At 42.3% G+C, this 24,794-nt stretch overlaps 1 protein-coding gene across 1 annotated transcript in view; it reads left to right on the plus strand.

Moving 5' to 3' along the window:
- Window positions 1–24,353, plus strand: part of LOC126175093 (proton-coupled amino acid transporter-like protein CG1139) — a 153,966-nt gene extending 129,613 nt beyond the window's left edge. The window contains exons 7-10 of the mRNA XM_049921634.1: window positions 9,039–9,326; window positions 16,430–16,608; window positions 22,092–22,261; window positions 22,518–24,353. Of these exons, the coding sequence (XP_049777591.1) occupies window positions 9,039–9,326; window positions 16,430–16,608; window positions 22,092–22,261; window positions 22,518–22,771 (891 nt within the window). The 3' untranslated portion in view covers window positions 22,772–24,353. The remainder of the gene's footprint in view (window positions 1–9,038; window positions 9,327–16,429; window positions 16,609–22,091; window positions 22,262–22,517) is intronic.
- Window positions 24,354–24,794: the final 441 nt, after the last annotated feature.

Genomic DNA, 24,794 nt, shown 5'->3' on the forward strand with positions numbered 1-24,794 from the left:
GAAATGTTGATACTGGAATTGTTTTATTGTTCTCCTGGTTATTAATCAAAAAAGTAGTGTTATGGGTGTTACCAAAAGTAGACCTGGTTCCTGTTATGAGTTAGGGAATTCTCTAATTTCTGCAAACTTGATGAAGCTTTTATTCTTGTAAAACAACTGTTAAGAGATATTGCCCCAAATTTTATTTTGGAATATAAATTTTTATTTTTCTGGCCATCATAACTCAGTATATATATATTTTTTTTGCTGTTACGGGTGTTACATTAAATGTTACGGGTGTTGCATAGATGTATCAGATTTGATTCTTGAAGGAATAAATCCACCTCTTACAATTGCATAAAAAGAAAAGAAGTATTGTAGTTTATTTGGAATAAAAGTATGTACTTAAGAAAACATATTTGAAAGACAAAGCTATTTATTACACAAAAAATTTTGTTACAATTTAATAGTACAACTAGGCCAAAATATCGTTACTTACTTAACATTTATCTCATTTTGTAGGCCTAATAAATTTATGACAAAAATGTTTAAAAACTTCATTTAATAACCTTTTTCAGCAACACCCAACTCAAAATTGAACTCTTAGTACAAACGGTTACCTTGTTGTCTGATTTCTGGTGTTGTTACCTTAGATAGTACTTGACTGAATTTCACAAAACAAACATCAGTTTCATCTAGTTTAAAAAATGTTTTACTTTTTCCTACTGACTTCAGAAACATTATTTGCACATCCTCCTCTTCATCAACCTCACTCTGGCAGATTCCCAAGTAACGGTATTGAATTTTGGATAGGGTTGGCTTCTTTTTGTCACTTGGAATGTCAACCAAGACAAATAACCCAAATTTTAAATCAGACTTTTCAATTTTATTAGTTAGGCTTAACTCACAAGCACTTCCAATATTGTCTTGTAATTCAGATAGTGAAACAATCTCCTGATCAGAATCATCAGAACTGAAAACTTCATAGAAGTTTATGCATCTTTTTGCATGTAATGTTTTAACTTTGACTTCCTCACTAATAAATACTGACACCCTTGTTATTAATGACTCTGCTGTTTTTGAAACCAGCAGATCAGTTGTGTTATAAGGCCAAAAGTGATGGCAGCCCTGGATTTGAGGAATTGCTTGTAAATTTTTCCACTTTTCATCCAAAATAGGAATGTTATGCTCCACTGTTGTCTTATCAACCCATAGTACCTTAATTTTAGAAAAATTCTTCAGAGTGTAGTCATAAAGGTCAATTGCGTTGTTAATAATAACTTTCCTAGATCTAACAGCTGTCCACACACTCCTCTTCAGTGCACCTCCAATGCCATCCATGGCTCCTTTACCGTGTGAACTGGCAAAAAAATTCCACTCAACTGTCAATCCAAAGTCTCTCTCAGAATAACATAGATTGGACAAAGTATATTTATTTTTGAACTGCCCAGCACAGTTGTCAGAAAGTATAAAAACTCTTTTAACTTTAGGAAACGCTTTTTTAATCTCCATTATAACAGTTTTAAGAAAAGTCCACACAGAATATTTTGTGTGTGAAAGGTCGTTACTGATGATTGCATAGGACTGACTTCATGGTTTGCAAACCAAATGCAGAAAGTGCAAATAGTTACTTGTGAATGCGCCCAGTGTGCACTCTGTACCTTATCTTGTGAAATTAGAGCATAATTCTCTGCAAAATCCATTTGAAGAACACATTCTTCAACGTCAAGGCTGTTTTTCTTTCCTTGGAAGAAATCACTCTGCGTTATCTTCACGTAGCAATGTTTTTAAACTGAGGCAATTTGTCAACCAGTGATGCTAAGGCATCATTGCAGCTCCCTGAATGTTCACTAAGACAAGGACGACGTTTCGCATCATTTTCCCATTGCTTCCAGACAATCTTTTTAGTTGAGTCAAAGCCTTCTAGGATAAATTTGCTCAATTTAATTTGTCATTCCTGGCATGACCCAAAAACACAGTCTTCGTTCTGTGAATTACAGCTTAATTCGTTCAATAATTCCTTGTGATTGCTTGGAACAGATGGAACAGCTTTGCTCAAAGACTCAAGTATGCTTATGAAATTGTAGTGGTACTTACACACACATACATTATGTGGTGTCTATGATGATGGGAGAACAAAAGGTGGTCGCAGTGAATAAAACGTGGACTTTCCTACAGAAATATCTGGATGGAGTTTTTTGAGTTCCTCATAAACCTCTCCAACAGTAAGAAGTAAGTGACGCTTTTGGAATTTCTGTTTACATTCTCCCTTTTTCCATACAGTTACAACATCTTTACACCCAGGAGCTTGGCGGCTAATGTTGTCCCTAGTGAAGAACTCATGAATTTTTAGTTTTTCCTCTTCACTTATGACTGGGGTTCTGTTATGTTTTGTATCACATATGAAAGTTTCAGAGCCAATTATATTGGAAACTATCTTCTTAATAACAGCAGATTTATTACTGGGGCTTTTTGGAAGTACCTTCAACACTTTCTTCACAGCTTTGCCAAATGTCTGTTTACACTTATAAGTCCCAATAGGAGAAGATTCATTTGGAACTTTTGATCTTGCCATTTCCAGTTTTTTCTTTTCTCTGAATGCTCTCACTCTCTCTCTTGTTTTTCTTCGATTCTCATCTCTAAGACGTTGATTATTTTGCAATTTTTCTTTAACCTGCAATCTTCTTAATTTGTCTCTTTCTCGTTCTTTCTTCAAGTAAGCTTCTCTGTTTTCTTGGTTTTCTTTCATCTTTTCTCCGTGCTTCTTCACTCTTCCCCTTGCTGGTACTGGTGCCATGGTCTGCGAAGACAGAAATCCTGAAAATGTAGGCCTATTTGTGTATAAACATAACACTGTGCTGAGAGATAAAAGTAAAAGACATTTTTAAACATAGGCTCTTATGAATGACTACAATTTGCCACAATAAGCAGTTTACTGGGTCTATATAAAATTTAAAACTGAGGTTAGCAATATTGTTGTTCTTGGAAAAGTTAGAATGGAAACATAAACTATATGTAATCTAAAGAATTTTGGGCTTAATTAACTTTTTAGGAGAATGTCAGTTGAGTCATGTTAATGCCCTAATTAACTTTTATATAATGCAGGTATTTTCCCATTGCTTCCCATTGCTTCCAGACAATCTTTTTAGTTGAGTCAAAGCCTTCTAGGATAAATTTGCTCAATTTAATTTGTCATTCCTGGCATGACCCAAAAACACAGTCTTCGTTCTGTGAATTAGAGGAATTAGAGGAATGTATGCAGAGGAATAAAAATTTTAGTTCTCATGCTTAAAACTGTTTTCATATGTAATAAACACAGTTAAAAAACTTTTTTCATTCTTAATAATATCCTTTGGTTATAATTTAAATGTAGGGCCTAGGCCTACTAAAGATGAAGGTGTCATTAAACCTTCCAATTCAAGTTACGGGTGTTACGCATGTGTTAAGTAACACCCAAAACAAAAATTAGTAACACCCGTAACAGCTCTAAGAGTGTTAAATAAGATTTCAAAATGCCATGTAATGGTATGATATTGTAAAACATGTGCATAACCTCACTTTTACAGAAAGGTATTGTACAGAACAAATTTACTAGATTACAAATTAAACTTTTGTATCTTTTTTGTTACGGGTGTTACAAGCTGCATACATATTATAAAACTAACAAAATAAAGACAAGCAATTAGCTTACCTCAACAAAACGAATTATTATGAGCTATAACAATGTTGACTTCAATATTCTTTGCAACAATAGAACAATCAGCCATAGATAACACAACCAACACTCATCTGGAAATAGCGTAAAACATACCTCTCTGTGGTGCCATAGAGTAGTGGACTTTAAACACTTACTGAAGGTAGAAATTTAATTTTTTCATATTCATGATTATTTTGCAGTGAACAAATGTACTTTTAACTTTGCATTTTCAAGGTTATATTTGTAATATTGCCCATTTAATTTTTTTGGCACGAAGTCTCTTTAACATGGAATGACCCAAATGTCATTCCACTGAAACCAAAAATGGTGCTTAATAAATCATTGTTCGGATCCTTTGCACGGGAGCCAAGATGAAACATCCCTGTTTAATTTCGTTATTGGGTTTTGTGTAGTTTATCGTAGCCGCCAAACAGTTAATTACTATGATTATATGACTGTGTGCTTAATGGAAGAAAGGCTATGGGTTTTTCTGCTGGTTTAGGGGGTATTTCAACCGAGTGCGGCTGTTCTGAGATTGAGTAGTGGACATTATCGAAAGTTTGTCTATTATTAAGGACCACAAAGGTTGCCATGTGCAAACTGATATATATTTCTTACTGACACACAAATTCTGAGGCAGTTGCTACCTTTGCCTTACACGTCTGATTACGGTTATATCTTTTTATTGATTGCTGATTTTCAGTACTTCGTCACACGCAATGATGATGGTTAACATTCACAACAATCCTCACTGCAATCCATGGTTGTTGCTGGCCGACGCGGTTGACGCGAAACATGTAATTCGGCACTTGTCACTTTGTGTTTCATATCACTCGCGAATTGGTATTAGTGAGGGTAAACCCCACGGCGATCAGGGGGACGTGCTCACGCGTCATACTCTGGTGAATTTTACCGTTTACAACTCACTCGACCACCATTCTTGCCTGTCTCTCCCACACTACTGCTCACTCAACACTCTCTAGTACTACTCTGCACTCGACACTAGTCTCACTGCCTCCTGCAGCACTTGACAATCGACTCCTGTCTACTATCGACCTGGGCGTTGGATACTAGCGTCTATGTTGGTGGGATCACGGATCCCTTACAAGACACTGCAGGTTCTTTCTTGAGGTGCTGATTTTCTTTATGTCTAACGTTCTTGGGTCCTTTGACCCACTAACCTCATTTACCTTCACGTATTTATTTTCTCTCAAATTTAATTTAAGCGCGAATTTCTTTACTCGTGACATTTTTATGAAATCATGTGGAACCAAAGAAAATACAAATCAACACTTACTTCACTCACAACAGACTTCACTAAGTACAACCATTAACGCTCGAAAAAACAATAACAAACACGATCGGAAAAACGAGTATCGATAGTAGATAAAGGGTAGGAAACACTGAAGCGATAAAACAATAGAAGCGTGAAGTAATATACAAGGAGTAAAAGAATGCTGTGCATTATCTCTGCATGGCGCAAAAAGGAAGGCGTGGCATTTAAATGCCGAATTGCACAGAGCGTCAAGGAAACCATTGTATCTCACGAAAAAATTTTGGTACTTATATAGAACAAAAACTATTTCACGCAGGAAAGACCAGGCATTTCAAATATGCTAAAATCTAAAAATCGAAGTTTTTAAGCCCTTGCCTTCCGTCTCGCCTTAAAACTGTACGTATGTCTAAGAATAGCCGCCTAAGGCTACTGTTTTGCATGGCCACTGTGCCCCAGGAACATGTTATACAGTTATTTGAGGACTTTCTTTATTTTCACTATATTTTTGGGGAAATCGTAGAATCCTCGTCGACACTGTAGAGTCTTGTACCGCAAGGAAGCACGGGAGAGGATGTTCTTATGGGTGGGCAGTATCCTCTTTCTACAATACAAAGGCACATGTGGATTAATAAGGTTCTTTATTTACATGAAGCTTCTACTTAACTTGAACAGAGTCCATGTTCATGGTTCAAACTCATCCATAATAGTCCTCTTGCAGAAAGTATCGGTAATCTTGCTATTACAAACTGTAGTCTCACTGCTAGTCCCGCTATAAACTGTAAGCTGGTCGCTGTGTACTGTCATAACCTGCGATCTGAACTGAGTCCGCTCTGCCAGTAAAGTGACAGGCTCCAAACTGGACCCTCCGGTCAGTGGCGGCGGCCTAAGTACAGGCTGTCGAGAAGGCGTTGGCGGCGTGTGGCTTGTAGGTGTGCCTCTGGCCTCTCTCGTGATAGGCGCGCTTGATCCAGCGCCTGCTTCCCATCTTCGCGCTACATCTTTGCCGACTGGTGTGCTGGCGACAGCTTACGCCAGCACAGAATTCATAAGGCATCTTCATTGACTGTGAACTTCGCTTACATGGCTGCTGGTCGTTAATTTAGTATGTGTGTATATTTTGCGAAGCTATTAAAATTTCTTCTAAGAGAAGTTTAACAATTTGTTCTGGCTACACTTTTAGTTTTAGTATTTACGTTCCTAATCTGGAATTATTGTTGGTCTTCTTACTGCTACCACTCACTTCTTTGAGATGAGCTGTTAGTGAAGTTGCTATGAATAATTTTATACTTGCCTTGCACCATTAACTTGTTAACTCTATGGAACTGTATTGCACCATACCTATTTGTAACTTTCTTAGCTTACCAATGAAACATCCCTTTAACTGAGCTCTAATTCGATTTAGCATTTGCTAAATTTATCAAACTGCTCGAATTTAACAGCTGCTCTTGAGTGAATGTGGTTTAATTGAGCTTGATTTAAAACTCATTCGTATTGCGACTGTTGAAGACACTTTTAGTTTTGCATTAAGCCGTTTTCTGGGTTCCGTACTTCGATCAGTGAAAACGAAACCTTTATAGTATCATTTTGCTGGCTGTCTATCTGTCTGACAGTTAAGAACCCTTTTGCTCACGTATGGGAAGACGTATCAAGTGGAAATTTATGTCAAATAGTGAGACCTATGGTTCCCTGACTATGTAAAAATGTGAAGCTTTTATGTCAAAGCAATCAAGATATGGCCATTTGTTAAATATTTCGATACTCCCTGACTCTGTCATCAAAACTTACAGGATATTTCTCGCTGAGCTGGAATCACGAAATACGTCGAGAACAAATGTTTCACAGCACAACAAAAAGCAAGATATCAAAGAATTGTTAATTTGCAATTATATCTCACGAAAAAAATACACTATGCGATAAAATGTATCCGGACATCCCAAAAACACACGTTTTTCATTTTAGGTGCATTGTGCTGCCACCTACTGCCAGGTTCTCCATATCAGCGACCTCAGTAGTCATTAGACATCGTGAGAGAACACAATGGGGCCCTCCGCGGAGCTCACGGACTTCGAACGTGATCAGGTGAATGGGTGTCACTTGTATCATACGTCTGTAAGTGGCATACCCACACTCCTAAGCATCCCTAGGTCCACAATTTCCGATGTGGTAGTGAACTGGAAACGTGAAGAGACACGTACAGCTCAAAAGCGTACATGCCGACCTCGTCTCTTGACTGACGGAGACCGCCAACAGTTCGGAAATTTGTGGTATGGTCTTACAGGACCAAACTGCTGAGGTCATCGGTCCCTAAACTTACAGATTACGTAATCTAACTTTAACTTACGCTGAGGACAAGAGACACACCCATGCCCGAGGGAGGATTCGAACCTCCGACGGGGGGAGCCGCGCGGGCCGTGGCAAGACGCCCTAGACCACGCGGCTACGTCGCGCGGTCCTGCCGACAGTTGAAGAGGGTCGTAATGTGTAATAGGCAGACATCTATCCAGACCAGCACATAGGAATTCCAAAATTTATCAGGATCCACTGCAAGTACTATCACAGTTAGGTGGGAGGTGAGAAAACTTGGATTTCATGGTCGAAAGGCTGCTCATAAGCCACACACGACGCCGGTAAATGCCAAACGCCGCCTCGCTTGTGTGTCAGGCCTCACCGACCGGTATCGATACCTCTACTGAGTGCAGCACTCCGTGAAAAATGGGCTGCCATTCCCCAAGAAACCTTCCAGCAGCTGACTGAACGTATGCCTGCGAGAGTTGAAGCTGTCATCAAGGCTAAGGGTGGGCCAACACCATACTGAACTCCAGAATTATCGATGGTAGGCTCCACGAACTTGTGAGTCATTTTCAGGCAGGTGTACCGATTCTTTTGATCACGTAGTGTATTTCTTCTGTTATTTGTTATCAGATATCTATCTCTCCGTTCGCCTGTCAAGACCCCTTTTACTCAGGAATTACTCAGACGTATCAATTTGAAATTTATTTCGCGTACTAAGGTATGTACTCTCTTGGCAGTACAATACGATATAGCTATTTATGTCATATACTTTGATACTCATGAATTCAAACATGTAGAGTACTTCCCGATAACGTACAATAATGAAATTTCGCAAGCTGTAAGGTTTCACAGAAAAAGTAAAGGGGAAAAAATCAGAAAATTGAGAATTTGTAACTATATCACGCGGAAAAGAAGTTAAAACATTATCGAAAGTCTTGGGGTCCCTGGGGCCGATATCTTGCTTGTATCAATGTAGATAAATAGCAAACGTCGTCGAGAGTCTCTATTCGCAGAATGGATGACTGCCTATACAGACACTTAAGTTTATATCGAACACTCAGTGCATCGGTCTTCTTCAGGCATGATCAACTTCTTTTCTGTTTTTCTTTTTTTTTTTTATTTGTTACGCTTTGATCACTACAAGTTTTTGAACTTCAGAATTCTTCGTTTCCTATCATTTTATTCTTAGCGTATTTTTCTAATTGCAAAGGTTTTGATTCTTATTTAATAAACTGTTGCTAAAATATACCTTGTTTTCTGGTTCCAGTACGTTTTAGCTCCCCAACCAGCTCTCTACCACCTCACCATTCCCAAACGAATCAGAGCATGTTGCCAGGTCATAGGGGATGCCACGACATACTGATAAGGCGACTCATATTGCCAAATTCTTTGCGAAGTTGCCTCGATATTGTAATCACTGAAATAACACCACATACCCTCTCAACCCATGAAGTTTCACTTTATTTCATTGCCCCTTCCTGGGTGCTTCACATTTCTTGGCAAGCAGTGTATAATGTCAGAGGTATGAGACATAAGAAATCGTATTGTTATGTTACACGTTCACAGAGATAAAGTTCATTGTGGAAACTCTCCTCTAGGATGTGGCCAAGTCTCTTCTCTACAGTATCCATTCTTGTGTAATTCCCACAAAGTAAGTCTGGAAGCAGGAAGAAATATCCTGACGGAAAATGCGTGGCTAAGTCGGTAGAGAACTTTCCCGCGAAAGGCAAAGCTTCCAGGTTCGGTTCCCGGTACCGTACGCAGTTGTCACTGTGTATGTGTGTAATTGTACAGATCGGAGACTACCACTCGACGTCTGAGGCGACGCGCTTCGACATCCGGATCTACACGGTGATGCTGGCGCCTCTGCTGCTTGCGAAGGGCCAACTGCGGCACCTCGAGACGCTGGTGCCCTTCTCGATGCTCGCCAACCTGTGCATCGTGACTGGCTTCGCGGTCACCCTGTACTACATGTTCGTCGACCTGCCTCCGCTGGAGGACCGCCGCCTCGTGCCCTCCTCAGTCACCGCCCTACCGGTCTTCCTCACCACCACCATCTACGCCATGGAGGGCGTTGGCGCGGTGAGTATTCACACCTACACTACTGGCCATTTAAATTGCTACAGCAACAAGAAATGTGGATGATAAACGGGTATTCATTGGGCAAATATACACTCCTGGAAATGGAAAAAAGAACACATTGACACCGGTGTGTCAGACCCACCATACTTGCTCCGGACACTGCGAGAGGGCTGTACAAGCAATGATCACACGCACGGCACAGCGGACACACCAGGTACCGCGGAGTTGGCCGTCGAATGGCGCTAGCTGCGCAGCATTTGTGCACCGCCGCCGTCAGTGTCAGCCAGTTTGCCGTGGCATACGGAGCTCCATCGCAGTCTTTAACACTGGTAGCATGCCGCGACAGCGTGGACGTGAACCGTATGTGCAGTTGACGGACTTTGAGCGAGGGCGTATAATGGGCATGCGGGAGGCCGGGTGGACGTACTGCCGAATCGCTTAACACGTGGGGCGTGAGGTCTCCACAGTACATCGATGTTGTCGCCAGTGGTCGGCGGCAGGTGCACGTGCCCGTCGACCTGGGACCGGACCGCAGCGACGCACGGATGCACGCCAAGACCGTAGGATCCTACGCAGTGCCGTAGGGGACCGCACCGCCACTTCCCAGCAAATTAGGGACACTGTTGCTCCTGGGGTATCGGCGAGGACCATTCGCAACCGTCTCCATGAAGCTGGGCTACGGTCCCGCACACCGTTAGGCCGTCTTCCGCTCACGCCCCAACATCGTGCAGCCCGCCTCCAGTGGTGTCGCGACAGGCGTGAATGGAGGGACGAATGGAGACGTGTCGTCTTCAAGGATGAGAGTCGCTTCTGCCTTGGTGCCAATGATGGTCGTATGCGTGTTTGGCGCCGTGCAGGTGAGCGCCACAATCAGGACTGCATACGACCGAGGCACACAGGGCCAACACCCGGTATCATGGTGTGGGGAGCGATCTCCTACACTGGCCGTACACCACTGGTGATCGTCGAGGGGACACTGAATAGTGCACGGTACATCCAAATCGTCATCGAACCCATCGTTCTACTATTCGTAGACCGGCAAGGGAACTTGCTGTTCCAACAGGACAATGCACGTCCGCATGTATCCCGTGCCACCCAACGTGCTCTAGAAGGTGTAAGTCAACTACCCTGGCCAGCAAGATCTCCGGATCTGTCCCCCATTGAGCATGTTTGGGACTGGATGAAGCGTCGTCTCACGCGGTCTGCACGTCCAGCACGAACGCTGGTCCAGCTGAGGCGCCAGGTGGAAATGGCATGGCAAGCCGTTCCACAGGACTACATCCAGCATCTCTACGATCGTCTCCATGGGAGAATAGCAGCCTGCATTGCTGCGAAAGGTGGATATACACTGTACTAGTGCCGACATTGTGCATGCTCTTTTGCCTGTGTCTATGTGCCTGTGGTTCTGTCAGTGTGATCATGTGATGTATCTGACCCCAGGAATGTGTCAATAAAGTTTCCCCTTCCTGGGACAATGAATTCACGGTGTTCTTATTTCAATTTCCAGGAGTGTATATATAATACTACAACTGACATGTGATTACATTTTCACGCAATTTGGATGCATAGATCCTGAGAAATCTGTACCCAGAACAACGACATCTGGCCGTAATAACGGCCTTCATACGCCTGGGCATTGAGTCAAGCAAAGCTTGGATGGCGTGAACAGGTACAGCTGCCCATGCAGCTTCAACACGATCACACAGTTCATCAAGAGTAGTGACTGGCGTACTGTGACGAGCCAGTTGCTCGACCACCATTGACCAGACATTTTCAGTTGGTGAGAGATCTGGAAAATGTGCTGGTCAGGGCAGCAGTCGAACATTTTCTGTATCCAGAAAGGCCCGTACAGAACCTGCAACATGCGGTTGTGCATTATCCTGCTGAGATGTAGGGTTTCGAAGTGATCGAATAAAGGGTAGAACCACAGATCGTAACACATCTGAAATGTAACGTCCACTGATTAAAGTGTCGTCAATGCGAACAAGAGGTGACCGAGACGTGTAACCAATGGCACCCCATACCATCACGTCTGGTGATACGCCAGTATGGCGATGACGAATACACGCTTCCGATGTGCCTTCAGCGCGATGTCGCCAAACACGGATGTAAACAGAACCTGGATTCATCCGAAAAAATGACGTTTTGCCATTCGTGCACCAGGTTCGTCGTTGAGTACACGATCGCAGGCGCTTCTGTCTGTGATGCAGCGTCAAGGGTAACCGCAGCCGTGGTCTCCGAGCTGATAGTCCACGCTGCTGCTAACGTCGTCGAATTGTTCGGGCAGATGGTTGTTGTCTTGCAAACGTCCCCATCTGTTGACTCAGGGATCGACACGTGGCTGCACGATCCGTTACAGCCATGCGGATAAGATGCCTGTCATCTCGACTGCTAGTGATACGAGGCCGTTGGGATTCAGCACGGCGTTCCGTATTACCCTCCTGAACCCACTGATTCCATACTCTGCTTACAGTCATTGGATCTCGACCAACGCGAGCAGCAAACGCGATAGGCTACAATCCGACCTTTATCAAAGTTGGAAACGTGATGGTACCCATTTCTCCTCCTTACACGAGGCATCACAACAACGTTTCACCGGGCAACGCCGGTCAACTGCTGTTTGTGTATGAGAAATCGGTTGGAAACTTTCCTCATGTCAGCACGTTGTAGGTGTCGCCAACGGTGCCAACCTTGTGTGAATGATGTGAATCGTTAATCATTTGCATATCACAGCATCTTCTTTCTGTCGGTCAAATTTCGCGTCTGTAGCACGTAATCTTCGTGGTGTAGCAATTTTAATCGCCAGTACTGTATTACAGATCTCTGATCTCCCCGTAGGAGAACTACACGGTAACTTCTCTAGCCTTCCCATCGGCTATAATATCGGGGAGCATGCATGAAGTTTTCCATATTTCTGTGTGGTCCTCCTCAACGTTGAGCAGTATTTACTAATATATATTCAGAATATGAACTCGGCTGCCTTTATTTGTCATTTCTATATTTACATAATGTTATGGATTTCATAGTTACGTAATTCATTTTCATAAGTCGGGATCAATCGACGATGGCCTACATCACACGTACACTTAGAAGATACACTGTGCCAGCTGACTTTATTAACAGAAAAGTTTTGGTGTTTTTTTCCTTTAAAGTTACGTGTTTTGGCTCCAGATAGGCCAATCTATGTCTCGTGTCTCGACGTAGGTATAACACTTGCTAGCGTGCTCTTGAATCATTTGCTCAAAAATGGTTCAAATGGCTCTGAGCACTATGGGACTCAACAGCTTAGGTCATAAGTCCCCTAGAACTTAGAACTACTTAAACCTAACTAACCTAAGGACATCACACACACCCATGCCCGAGGCAGGATTCGAACCTGCGACCGTAGCAGTCCCGCGGTTCCGGACTGCAGCACCAGAACCGCACGGCCACCGCGGCCGGCCGAATCATTTGCATCTAGAATCACATTCATCTTCAGAAAAAAGAAACAGAACATCTTGAACAACTGAAGATAGAGAGTTCACATTCAAAGGACATGTACATTAGTATGTTCAGCAGAAATCATCAGCATTTCGGTCACCTGAGTTCAGCATGTGTCCTGTTGCCTAGTAGGCACAGAGTCCATTATGACCCCAGATGACTTGTTCCATGCATGATAGCATCGACGCGTATAATGCGCGAATGGCGTCCTGTGGTATAGCCATCCACGCTGCACTCATCTGGTTCCAAAGTTCCTCTGTGGTAGTTGGCATTGGGTCACAGCACTACACCCGTTGTTTCACCACGTCCAACACATTTTCGATTGGTTGTAAGAAAAAGGTTGAGAACAGAGATATATGGTGGAAGATTGTTTAGGAGGCCAAGGTCCACCAAGGTCTGTATGGCCGAAGAAGAAGAAGACACGTCTGGAGGCCTGGAGAGCCAGGGCAAAACGCTGACACCCTTTTGACACCAAGAAGGCACGTATACGTGCAGCAACATCTGGTCGGGGATTGTCTTGCCGAAAAATGGCGTCTGGAGTGCTGTGCAGAAAGAGTATGGCTACGAGTCACAGGATGTGATTCAAGCAGGTCACACTGGTCACAGTGCCCTGTGGTTGTGGGCAATAGTATCTCACACCATAAGGTCTCGAGTTGGTGCTGTATGTCTTGCACAAATGCAGTCACTGCGATGCCGCTGCCTCTGTCTGCTGCGAACCAAAATCCGGCCATCGTTTTCAAAGAAACAGAACCTGTATTCAACAGGAAACATTATCTAATGCCATTCCTGTCACCAGTGACGTCGTTTAATACACTATTGCCGTCTAGAATGTTTGTGCACATTCGTCAAAGGTAAGCGGAGAAGTGGACGACGCGCACGTAACCCATGCCTAATAAACGGTGACGGGCTGTTACCCATGATAGTGTACGATGTGTTGTACTGTTCCACTGTTGTGCCAGAGCCGAGGAGGTGGCAGATCTGTCCTGAAATGCCATTCGGATGAGGTGTCGATCTTCTCGGACGTCGGTGGGAGGGGGGGGGGAGGGGGGTTCTGTGCTCTGGGTGGCGTATCATGCATACGTCTGCGAGGCATCCTGCACGTCTGCACCAGTCACACTGATCAGTTACCTTCGGTTTATAGTGACAAAGAGAGCCGCAGGCACATTTTACCAATAGATATTATTGTTCCGCGATATCGATGTCGACCTTGACGCCGTTGGCCGACATGGGGAAAATGCTAATCATTTCTGCAGAACATACTAATGTACATGCCCTGTGAATATGAACGTCCTGCCTCTAGCAGTTCAAGGTGTTCTATTTGTGAACATGAGTGTCCTGAGTTACTTAGTTTCTTAGTTCACATTGATTGTTTACAAGTTCCACAGATGGCAATTAGAACGTCTCGCTATGATGCACCCAGTACTGTTCACTCGGTGAGTGAAAAATGTGGCAACGCGTTAGACACTTACCCCTGTATGATTTATTTCAAGTTGCTTATTGCTCGTGATTACCAAATGTTACTACAAAAATACCTTTCTGAAGGCGATATTAATCAAAAAGCAAGTGAAAACTTACGATGATTTTTCGGAGTATTAAATTCATTTGTGTTTATAGAATGTGTTCGGAAACTTTGTGCCCAGTTACAGCATATGCTGGAAATGACGTCTTCGTGTGGCTAAACAAGTGTTAACCCACTTAGTTTTATTGTCAAACACTTTCTGCAGACCTTATTGTGATGTGCTTCTCACGTTCGCAGTCACTTTAGTTTTTAAATCACAAAGCGTGAGTGGGCGAATGCGCTACACTACAGATTTTGCCCATCCCCAAACAAACCAGTCTGTTACAGTAAATTCCGGGGAGCGAGGATACATTGGATATTCAAGATGACACGTTTAAAAAAAATAATAAACCTTCCCGAAGGCGCACTCTGTTATTAGTTGCCTGCGCAAAAGCACCAACCTGTTGTAACCATGAGTAGTCTATCTCTTCTTTCTTTACCTGATCAATGCAACGGTGGATCATTAAACAATGGCGTTCACTGTTTAAGGTTCCTTCCAAAAATAGTGGTCCAAAAATGCATCATCTCGATACTGCCACCCACAATCCAGTTTTCTGATCATGCAATCACAACACGAGGATTCTCCGTTGAAAATGTATGTTTTGTGGGCTAACATAACCAGAGAGATGGGACAAGGCCTCGCAGGCAGGGGGAGCGGCATCACAGTGACTGCATTCGCACCACACATTCAGCGCCTACTCAAGGGCTTATGGTGTGGGGTGTTACTGAGTACGACCACAAATCATAACTGGTGCGTGTCCAGGGCAAAGTGACCAGTGTGATCTATGTGAATGACGTCGTGTGACCTGTAGTCATACCCTTACTTCACAACACCCCAGACGCCATTTTTCAGCAAGACAACACACGACTAGACGTTGCTGCACGAACACGTGCCTTCTTGATGTCAACTTTTTGCCCTGTCCCGCCAGATCACGAGACCTGCCACCGATCGAAAATGTGTGGGATTTGGTGAAACGAAAGGTGCAGCGCTGTGACCTAATGGCAACCACCACAGATGAACTTTGGAACGAGGTGAATACAGCATGGGTAGCTATATCAAAGGATGCCATTCGCGACTTGTATGCGTCAATGCCATCACGCATGGACCAAGTCATTAGGGCCCATGGTGAACGCTGTGCATACTAGGCAATAGGACGCATGCTGAACAGGGGCGGCTGAAATGCTAATCATTTCTGCAGAACATTCTAATGTACATGACATGTGAATATGAACGTTCTATATCTAGTCGATCAAGGTAACCTGTTTTTTTTTTATGAACACGAGTGTAAATACTGGTGACTGACAAAAATAACAAGAAAACAGTTGAAATTCGGCAGGTGGCGCAGTTGATGCCGTACGTTTCCATGGTGTCCGCCGAAATGTAATTCGAAAGCAGACCGGCGTGGTTTGGTCGGACGCTGTGTTGAGTTACGACCCTGCCTCTGATGTTGGGCTGGTGGGAACGTGAGCTGCGGCAACCCGCCCGTCCCGTCTGAACTGCGCGTGACGCAACTCCAAGCTACTGCACACAGAGGCTTTGGTTGTGAACTGCTTTCTCAGCTAGGAGATTTGTGTTCGATTCCTGAATGGACTATTTTAATTCCTCATAAATCTACGATGCTTTGTTCACTCGCTGAAATATGTATACATGTAGATATGCCACAAAAGCATTTTGCCTAGGAGGAAGTGAAATATTTTTAAAGTTATTGCTGCTATGTGTGTAGTGACATCAATATCTCCAGGACGTTCTTCAGTGTTTTCTGCGCTCATCTTCGGGAATCTCTGTTTCAACAATGTCCATATTTCGAAACAAAATCTGTAAGTCTGGGACAGGAGCAGCTGTCCCTCGATACCATTACGATTTGAGAAGGCATTAGCGAGCATATAGTGTCCTGTGTGATGGTTTCTGATCGCTTACCAGCCATGCAGGAAATCACATCCGTGTCCACGTTAGTCCGCGCTTTGCGTGAGAGGATGGTATAAGAGCGACGCCCCAAGTGGCCTTTGCTGTGTGGGTGTTCACTGTTTCAGTAACGAGAGACTTACGTTTGTGTTTGGTTCGCAGGTGATGCCTGTGGAGAACAACATGCGGAATCCCACACACTTCTCGGGGTGTCCCGGAGTGGTGAACACGGCCATGGCTCTGATGTGCACCCTCTACTGCGTGGTGGGCTTCTTCGGCTACTACAAGTACGGGGAGGACACCATGGGCAGCATCACCCTCAACCTGCCCGTAGACGAAGTGTGAGTCCAGTTAACAGTGCTGTGGTATCTCCACCCAAATGAAGTTCTTTTCATATGCTTTATTTACATCTACTATTTCTCATAAAGGCTTGCAGACGTATGAGGCGTATTCGGAAAGTAAGGTCCGATTAGGCGCGAAATGGAAACCACCGTTAAAATCCGATGGAACTTTACACAGATGTATTGGGCAGTGTCTTTATTGTGCCTGTCGAATACTTCAAGGCGCTCTTTTCAGATCATAGCGCAAAGTGATCACGTAGAAATGCCTAAAACAACTGTGTCTCCTGTCAAGTATTTGGATCTGGTGAGAGACTTCGCCTGAAACTATGCAGCCCACATAACATAAATGTCATGCGTTTCTTTCTTGAAGACAATTTTCAGCCGCATTCTGCAGGGGCAATGACGACGTTCCTGCAGCGTTTTTAATGAGAAGTGTTTGATCAGCCACAATACGGCCCTAAATTGGCTCCCTCCATTGTTCATCTCTCCTCACGTGGACCGCTGGCTACGAAGACAACATTTTGGCACAAACAACGAAAGGCAGACAACCCTAGAGAACTGGCTGCAGGCGGTTGCTTTGAGGGTACTGGGAAGTTTGTACAACACCATGACAAATGTCTAAGTCGGAGCTGCAACTGTCTACAGAGGTAACTGCAAGGTGTGGCTAACTGTTGCGAATAAAAAAAAATCATTTTCACTGTGGCTTTCATTTCGCGACCGAACAGCCCTCGTAGTATAATTTATAGATTTAACATTACACGCTCTAACAACCCGACCACAATAATTAATTATGATTGTAGTGTTGCTCACGCTATTAACTATTGCATTTTCGGGCAACAACAAAGTTTATTATGCGGCAGGTGTCATTAGAGCACAGTTAATAAAGTCATTTCTTGAAATGATGAATAAACTGGCACTCATATTTTCATGTTTCCCACGCTGGTCTCGTTGGTGAACTCATGGCACAATCGTCGAAAATTTAGGTAGTGATGATTCCAAGCTCGGATGCAAAGAGGCCTAGGTGTTATTCTGCGATATTCAAAAGTTTTATAGATGTGTTTCATAAACCATTCTTGAAGATTAAACTTTTGCTAGTTAGGACAATGGTGATGTAAAAAAGTAATCAGCACTCCGAATTTAAGTTACACTTCTTTTATTTATTACTTTTGTTGCAATATCACGTAACTCGTTCCAAAACATCACTTCACAATATAAAACATACTTGAAAATATCTTCCTCACTGTTAAAGTTCACATTTCATAAACTGACTACAATTTGCGTCTTTTTAACATGACGACCAAAGCTTGACTCTCTAATAATCGCTTACGCGCCCAAAAATCAGAGTTACAAGTGCGTCAAAGATCATAGTGACAAAAGAAAGAATATACATAAGAATAATATCATTGCAATATATACATATCGATGTATCGAAGTACCTCTACATTAATGAAATCAAATCTGAATGTTGTCACAGGAATATGTTAACTATTTTACAGAAACGCAGTAGAATATTGCTGGTATAGAGGTTGAGGTGAGGTGCCGTAATGGTTACGTAATTCAAGTACCATTACAACGCGCAACAACACACGATTCTGAAAAGGAACAAGTCAAAGACAGACAACGCTCTCAACAACCTTTCGCTCCCTGCGTCTTACCTCTGCTACCTTCTGAATTTCAAAGAGTGTAGCCCAGTCAACACCGTCAAAAACATGTTCTGACTTTACAATTGCTATAAACGTTTGTTTGCTTCTCCTCAGCCTACCCTCTAAGAGCAGTCGTGTGGTCAATATTGCATCAAGTGTTCCTACATTCCTCCAGAAACCAAGCCGACTATTCTTGAGGTAGACTCTTCTTGTAAGTAATTCGTGTCAGTACTTCGCAACCATGACTTATTAAGCTAATAGTTCGGTAATATTGATACATCTCAGTACCTCCTTTCTTTGGAACTAGAATTATTATATTCTTCTTTAAATGGGAGGATATTTCCTGTGTCTTATACATCTTGCACACAGGGTGGAATGGTTTGGTCATGTGTGACTCTTACCAGATCTCAATATTTATAAGGGATATCGGCTTTTGCAGGACCATGGATTCGTCTTAGGTCCTTCAGTGCTTTGTGAAATTCTTCTTGCAAAATCATAACTTCCATCTTTTTTTCATCTGCGTCCTCTACCCTTTCTACAATATTGCCAGGAAGTTCATTTCCCTGATATAACCCATCTATACACCCCTTCTATCTTCAGCTTCTCTTTCCTATTGAGCTCTTAAAATCCATACGACTTATTAATGAAGGGGAGCTAACAGTTATTTAAATTTTCGGGGCCTCTTGTTATGTAACAGACACCTCTCACTCTTTACGTTCTTTTCATATTAACTGCAGATATCTGATGACAACAGATGCCTAAGCGTCTTTATAAATATAGACTTTTTATTTAGGGAGCTGCACAGTTTTATTCATAGAGCGTCCAAATAGTTTCAAAATCTGTTTAATATTCCTGTAGGCTATATCTATCTTACACTTAGCTATGCAGTGTGTTTTTTTAAACTCAGACGGCTAAATATCTCGAAACCAGCGCTTCGTACAAAAAAAAAAAAAAGATCTGGTGAAAAGTTGATAGTAGAGGGGACATCAGTATGCGCTACAATTGGGCATCTCATAACCACAACTGCTTTGTGGGAGGAGTCAATTTTGTATTTTAAAATAAGAACCAACCTCCCCCCCCCGCTCGCATTTCTATTGCAGATTCTACTACACGCTAAAAATTAGGTACCCATTCGTGGTAGATAGCGCTGTAATCGACAACTAGACTGTTTGCGTGCTTTTTGCAGTTCTAGAACCGACGCAGTTGAATTTGCATTTTGTTTATAATGTAAACTTTTGATTTTGAATGGTTGATATTAATGTTAAAACGTTACTTAACTGCTATGAATGTGATTGTACAGTACAAATAATAAGCCTAGACACTGACATTTCTAAAGAATAAGCTACTTGTATGATAACGTAGCTTTCTGTTCCCTACAGGTTTCATGAGCCCCAAACCACCGGGATAACTGATTTCGGTGTCCGTCTTCGAACCCTCCTACGAGGGTGATTGGTGTGAAGCAAGGTGACTCACAGAGTCCAAGCTCCTCAATGATGAGAGGCACGGGGTCTCACGGAAATCAAGAATTCCCGTGAAAACAGAAAACTATTACATACACGCCGTTGTTCCTGGATTACACTAAACGTATTTTCTGACCTGACATTGAAACGGCTAACCATATTGTACTCCGCAATCAAATTTGCAACACTAAAGTAAATTGTAAATATCATCTGTTAGAACACAAAGGTTTACATCATAAGTGAAATGTAGAATTAAATGCGTCGGTTCTTAATTGAATAAAAAGCACACTTGACATATGTCGACTACAGCGCCATCAACCACGAATGGAAAACAATGACCTAAGCAAACCGTACGTATTTTATGGCCTATAATCCGAATATACAACGAAAATGGGAAGCTTCCGTATGAAATTCAGAAGGCAGCAGGGTAAGGTAGAAGTAACGAAAGAGTACTTACAGCTTGTGCAGAAGCCGGACAGCCGTTGCAGGAGTCGAAGGGCATGAAAGGGAAGAAGTGGCTGAGAAAGGAGTGAGACAGGGTTGCATCCTACCCTCTACGTTTTCAATTTGTACGTTGAGGAACCAGTAAAGGAAACCGAAGAAAAATTTGGAGTAGAAAGTAAAGTTAGCGAAGAACAATGAAGGGAGGTAAAAATTGTGGAGCGACACCAAGGCTTGAATAGTTGTAGCACAGACGGATGCCCTCTTTAATAGTATTTTTTCAGCTAGAACATTTATTTCCTACGATGCGTCGCTTTCAGGATGTTTAGTTGTCATAAGTTAACACTAACACCCTTATATTGTTCTATAGCTTTGCGTTTGTCCTCTAGCAATTACTGCTTATCCAGTTTGCACATTCTGTGAAACTCATTTTTTGACCTCTTTATTCCTTTTTCCTTGCTCCATTTGCTGTATTTTTATATTTTCCTTTTCATCAATTAAATTAAGTATCTCCTGCGATATTCAAGGATCTCTACAAAACATTGTCTCTTTACGTATTTCATCCTCTGCTGACTTCATTATTTCATCTGTCAGAGCTAGTCATTCGTCTTCTACTGTATTTCTAACTCCTGTTTTAGTCAATCCTTTGAAACTCCCAGCAATCTTTGTTCTTTTTTTTTCAATTTACGGAGCTCCCATCCCCCTTAGTTTACCATCTTTTTGCAATATCTTCGGTTTCAGTCTACAGTTCGTAGGCAACAAATTGTGATCAGAGTCCACATCTGCCCCTGGAAACGTCTTACAGTTTAAAATATGGTTCCGAAATAGATGTATATACTATATAATCAATCTGAAACCTTCCGGTGTCTCCAAGTCTCTTCTACGTATATAAACTTATTGCATGATTCTTAAACCGAATTTTACCGATGATTAAAAATTATGTTCTGTGAAAAATTCTACCAGGCGGCTTCCTCTTTCATATTTCCCCCAGTCCATATTCACCTGCTAGTTTTCATTTTCTTCCTTTACCTACCATCGACTTCCAGTACCCCTTCACAATTAAATTTTCGTCTCCTTTAACTATATGAATAATTTCCTTTGTCTCATCAAACATCTCCTCAGTCTCTTCATCATCTGCGGAGCTAGCTGGTATGTAAACTTGTACTACTGGTGTGTGTTTGTTTCAGTTTCGGCTAAGATAATGTGTTCACTGTGTTGTTCGTTGCAGCTTACCCACATTCCTATTTTCTTATTCACTATTGGACCTAGTTTTAGATTACCTCTCTGTGATTTTGTATTTATAATATTGAACTCAACAGACCTGTTCCCGTGCCACCGAACTTCGCAAATTCCAGTTACAGTTCTATTAAAAAAGAAGGAACATATGTCAAACATTTATTGCTTCCAACCTGTAAAATTTAGAAGCATAATTCCAACGTTCCTGGAAAGAGAAAAGTTCAAATTTTTATGCATTCAGAGTGAGAACCATGTGGTAGACTACAAATATCAAAACTGTCGCTCATTTCCTGCCACACACGAAGCATCTGGTCTCTCGTTATCGAATGCACAGCTCCAGCAATGCGATGTGGCAGACTTTCAAGAACGTCAGGTATAAGGGGGATAAAAACGCGGTCTTTTACCTAACCCCAGAGATAAATGTTGCAAGATGTGAGGTCTGGCTGGAGACATGGGAGGCCACCGTCGATGAAGTTCACCTTCTGCTCCTCCTCTTTCAATCCAACGTCCTGGAATGGTGTCATTCAGGTTATGTCGGACATGCACGTACCTTTTTAAATTTTGTAACCTGTTTGCTCGATTAAGGGATCTAACAATCCATGCTCCGACACATGCAAAGAAACGCAGCCTGAGTCGTCTCAGTCACCACTCTGGACCCGAACTTTCAGCGTTGACGTATGCACTGCTGATAAAACTGTTTCAGCCTGGCTCAGGTGGTGAAGCTGGCAGTGGCGGCGTGTAGCTTCTTGACGTACGGGCTCCTGCTGTACATAGTTGTGGACATCGCCTGGAAGCCACTGGCTGCCCGCATACACCCGGTCTACCACAACGTTGGGGAGAGGATCTTCAGGGTGGTACTGGTGCTTGGCTCAGGTGAGTGGGATCTCCTCAGCCCCAACATGATGTGCCAATGGTGGTTCTGAAAGACTAAGGGAGGACACCTTTTACCATTTGGCATGTATGCAAGTGCGAAATAATCTTTACCAACTGTCATCCACAGGTAGTTTAAGGATGTTTATTGAATGCTCTGTCCTAACGAACCCCATAAGAGGTATTTGGATGTTACTCCTGTCTGATCTCTAAAATCTAAGAAACCAAATAAGAAAAAGTGTGGTCTTGTGGATTACAGTGGGCATGGCAGTGGCAGTGCCGAACCTGGGCCCAGCAATCTCTCTGGTGGGTGCGGTCTGCTTCTCAACACTGGGTCTGCTCTACCCTGCAGTGATCGAGTCCGTGGTGCTGTGGCAAGAGCCGGGGGCGCTCGGCTGGATGCGCTGGAAGCTGCTCAAGAATGCCTTGCTGGCCTCCTTGTCCATGCTGGCACTGGTCACTGGCTCCATATCCAGCATTGAGGACATCATCGAGAACTACGGCGTCCAGTAGTGTGGTCACCCTGAGCACGAGCTGCACCTGTCACTAGGTGCCACACCTGATGGTCTGGTCTGGACTCAACCTGCAACAGTGACTGTTGGACGTGTAGGGACAAAATTACCAGAGGCGACTGTCAGGGGCTGCAGGTGGAGATGTTCTTCCAGTCAACACGTGATTCTATTGTGAACAATAGGCTTATGCAGTGCAGAGCAGCTCTATGTGTCAAACATGTACTCATGGAAGCATACAGAGAGTCATATCCTTTTGCATCATACAGAGTGTTCGGAATCTCCGGTACAAACTTCTAGGACAGTATTTTATCCATCTTCTTCAGCGACTGTAGTTGTATATATCGAAACAAGCAGAAACCAGTTCCATAAAAGAAATTTAATTTCTTAACTGGTTTCAGGCACCTAATGCCCATCTTCAGAAGGTTATAATTATCGGATTATTTACGAGTGTCTGGGACTTGTAGAAGGGAGTCAGTACAAAATATTCTGGATAAAAACCCATGTCCCGAAACCTACCGTTTCCATTCTATGACGTTTTCAGTTCAGACATTTAACATATCCAGTTCTGCTTAACAAATTGAATTAGGCGTGATGCAGTACAATTATTAGATGACAGTTCGAAAGGAAACATAAAGAAACATCCGCTTATCACTTGAGCACGTTTGTTTGTGCTGACACTGAAACATTACGTGTTTACATTATTGCAAAACACGAAAAAAACCCAGCATTCTATACGTACAGAACACTACTGTTGCATTACAACAGCAGCTCGACGTGGCGACCACCAACGTTGTTACAAACATTGTACCTACGAAGCATGTTCTGACACGCACTCTCCGTCCCACCTGGTCTCTCTTCAGTTTTCAGCGCAGCCGTCAGAACTCGTGTGAGCAGACCTGCCTTTGTCTCTACACGAATCTCGTGAACTGTACTTTGAATACGACCCCAAAAGATGTTTCGTTATGTTTCTTTTAGAATTACTGCGTGACGTCCAATTCAATTGCTCAAGCATCAGTGGACAAATTAAACATCTGAACACAAACCGTCGTAGAACGACATCTGGACGTTTCCAGACGTGAGTTCCTATTAAAAATATTATGTACTCTTTCCCCTCTACAAGTTCTGGAAGTTTGTAACGGGAATTTCCGAACACCTGCATCTAGAGGAGTGCTACAGTTCGAGAGAGAATCATTCATTGATTAATAAACTATGTATTCAATGAGATAGCTTCTTCCATAACGATATTTGTAAATTTCTTTCTAAAGAATGTATAAATTTACTTAAGCAGTATAAAGCATGGACCAGGAATGAGATTTTTGATCATTCATTGAAAAATTACATAGATCACACAATTTATTTCTTCAGAATCTTAGTATACAATTTTCTGGTGAATATTACTCCTGTCTCCTCTCGCTGAGATGCAGTTATTGACATTATTTTCGTATGTTTTCACGCAAGCCTCCATTGTAAAATAAAATTTCTTCCTCAATGCTACATGTTATTTTGAACTACAGACATGGATTTTATTGATGCAATGTAAAGTTTGTGAGAGAATTGTGATTTTTTGAAATTCATGTTTAGAAATCGAGCAATAAATAATGATTTCAATAAAAATGAATTTTTGATTTAACACGTTTTAAATCGCACTAGAAAGTATAAAATTCTTTCTCTTAGTGTCATTTACATTCCTAACCACTCACAGGTAGTTCTGGAAATCTGTGATTGGGTATTTTTAATAGCTATGAAGATGTTTGTAGGGTTTAAAATGAAAAATATGGGACGGCATGCAACAGATAATAGTAAGAAGGTGAACTATTAATGCATCAATATGATCATCAAAAACACAAATTTTCCATATAATCTGTGTGGGGTTAGGAATCTGTATGGGCTTAGAAGAAATTATTTTATACTTTTTAGTCCAATCTGAAAATGCAGTATATTAAAAATTCGATTTTATTTAAATAACCATTTTAAAAATCGTTACTATTATCGCTAGTTTATTAAACTGTACTGCTGATTAAATA

Source organism: Schistocerca cancellata, chromosome 3, assembly GCF_023864275.1.
Source record: "Schistocerca cancellata isolate TAMUIC-IGC-003103 chromosome 3, iqSchCanc2.1, whole genome shotgun sequence".
NCBI classification, from domain to species: Eukaryota; Metazoa; Arthropoda; class Insecta; order Orthoptera; family Acrididae; genus Schistocerca; species Schistocerca cancellata.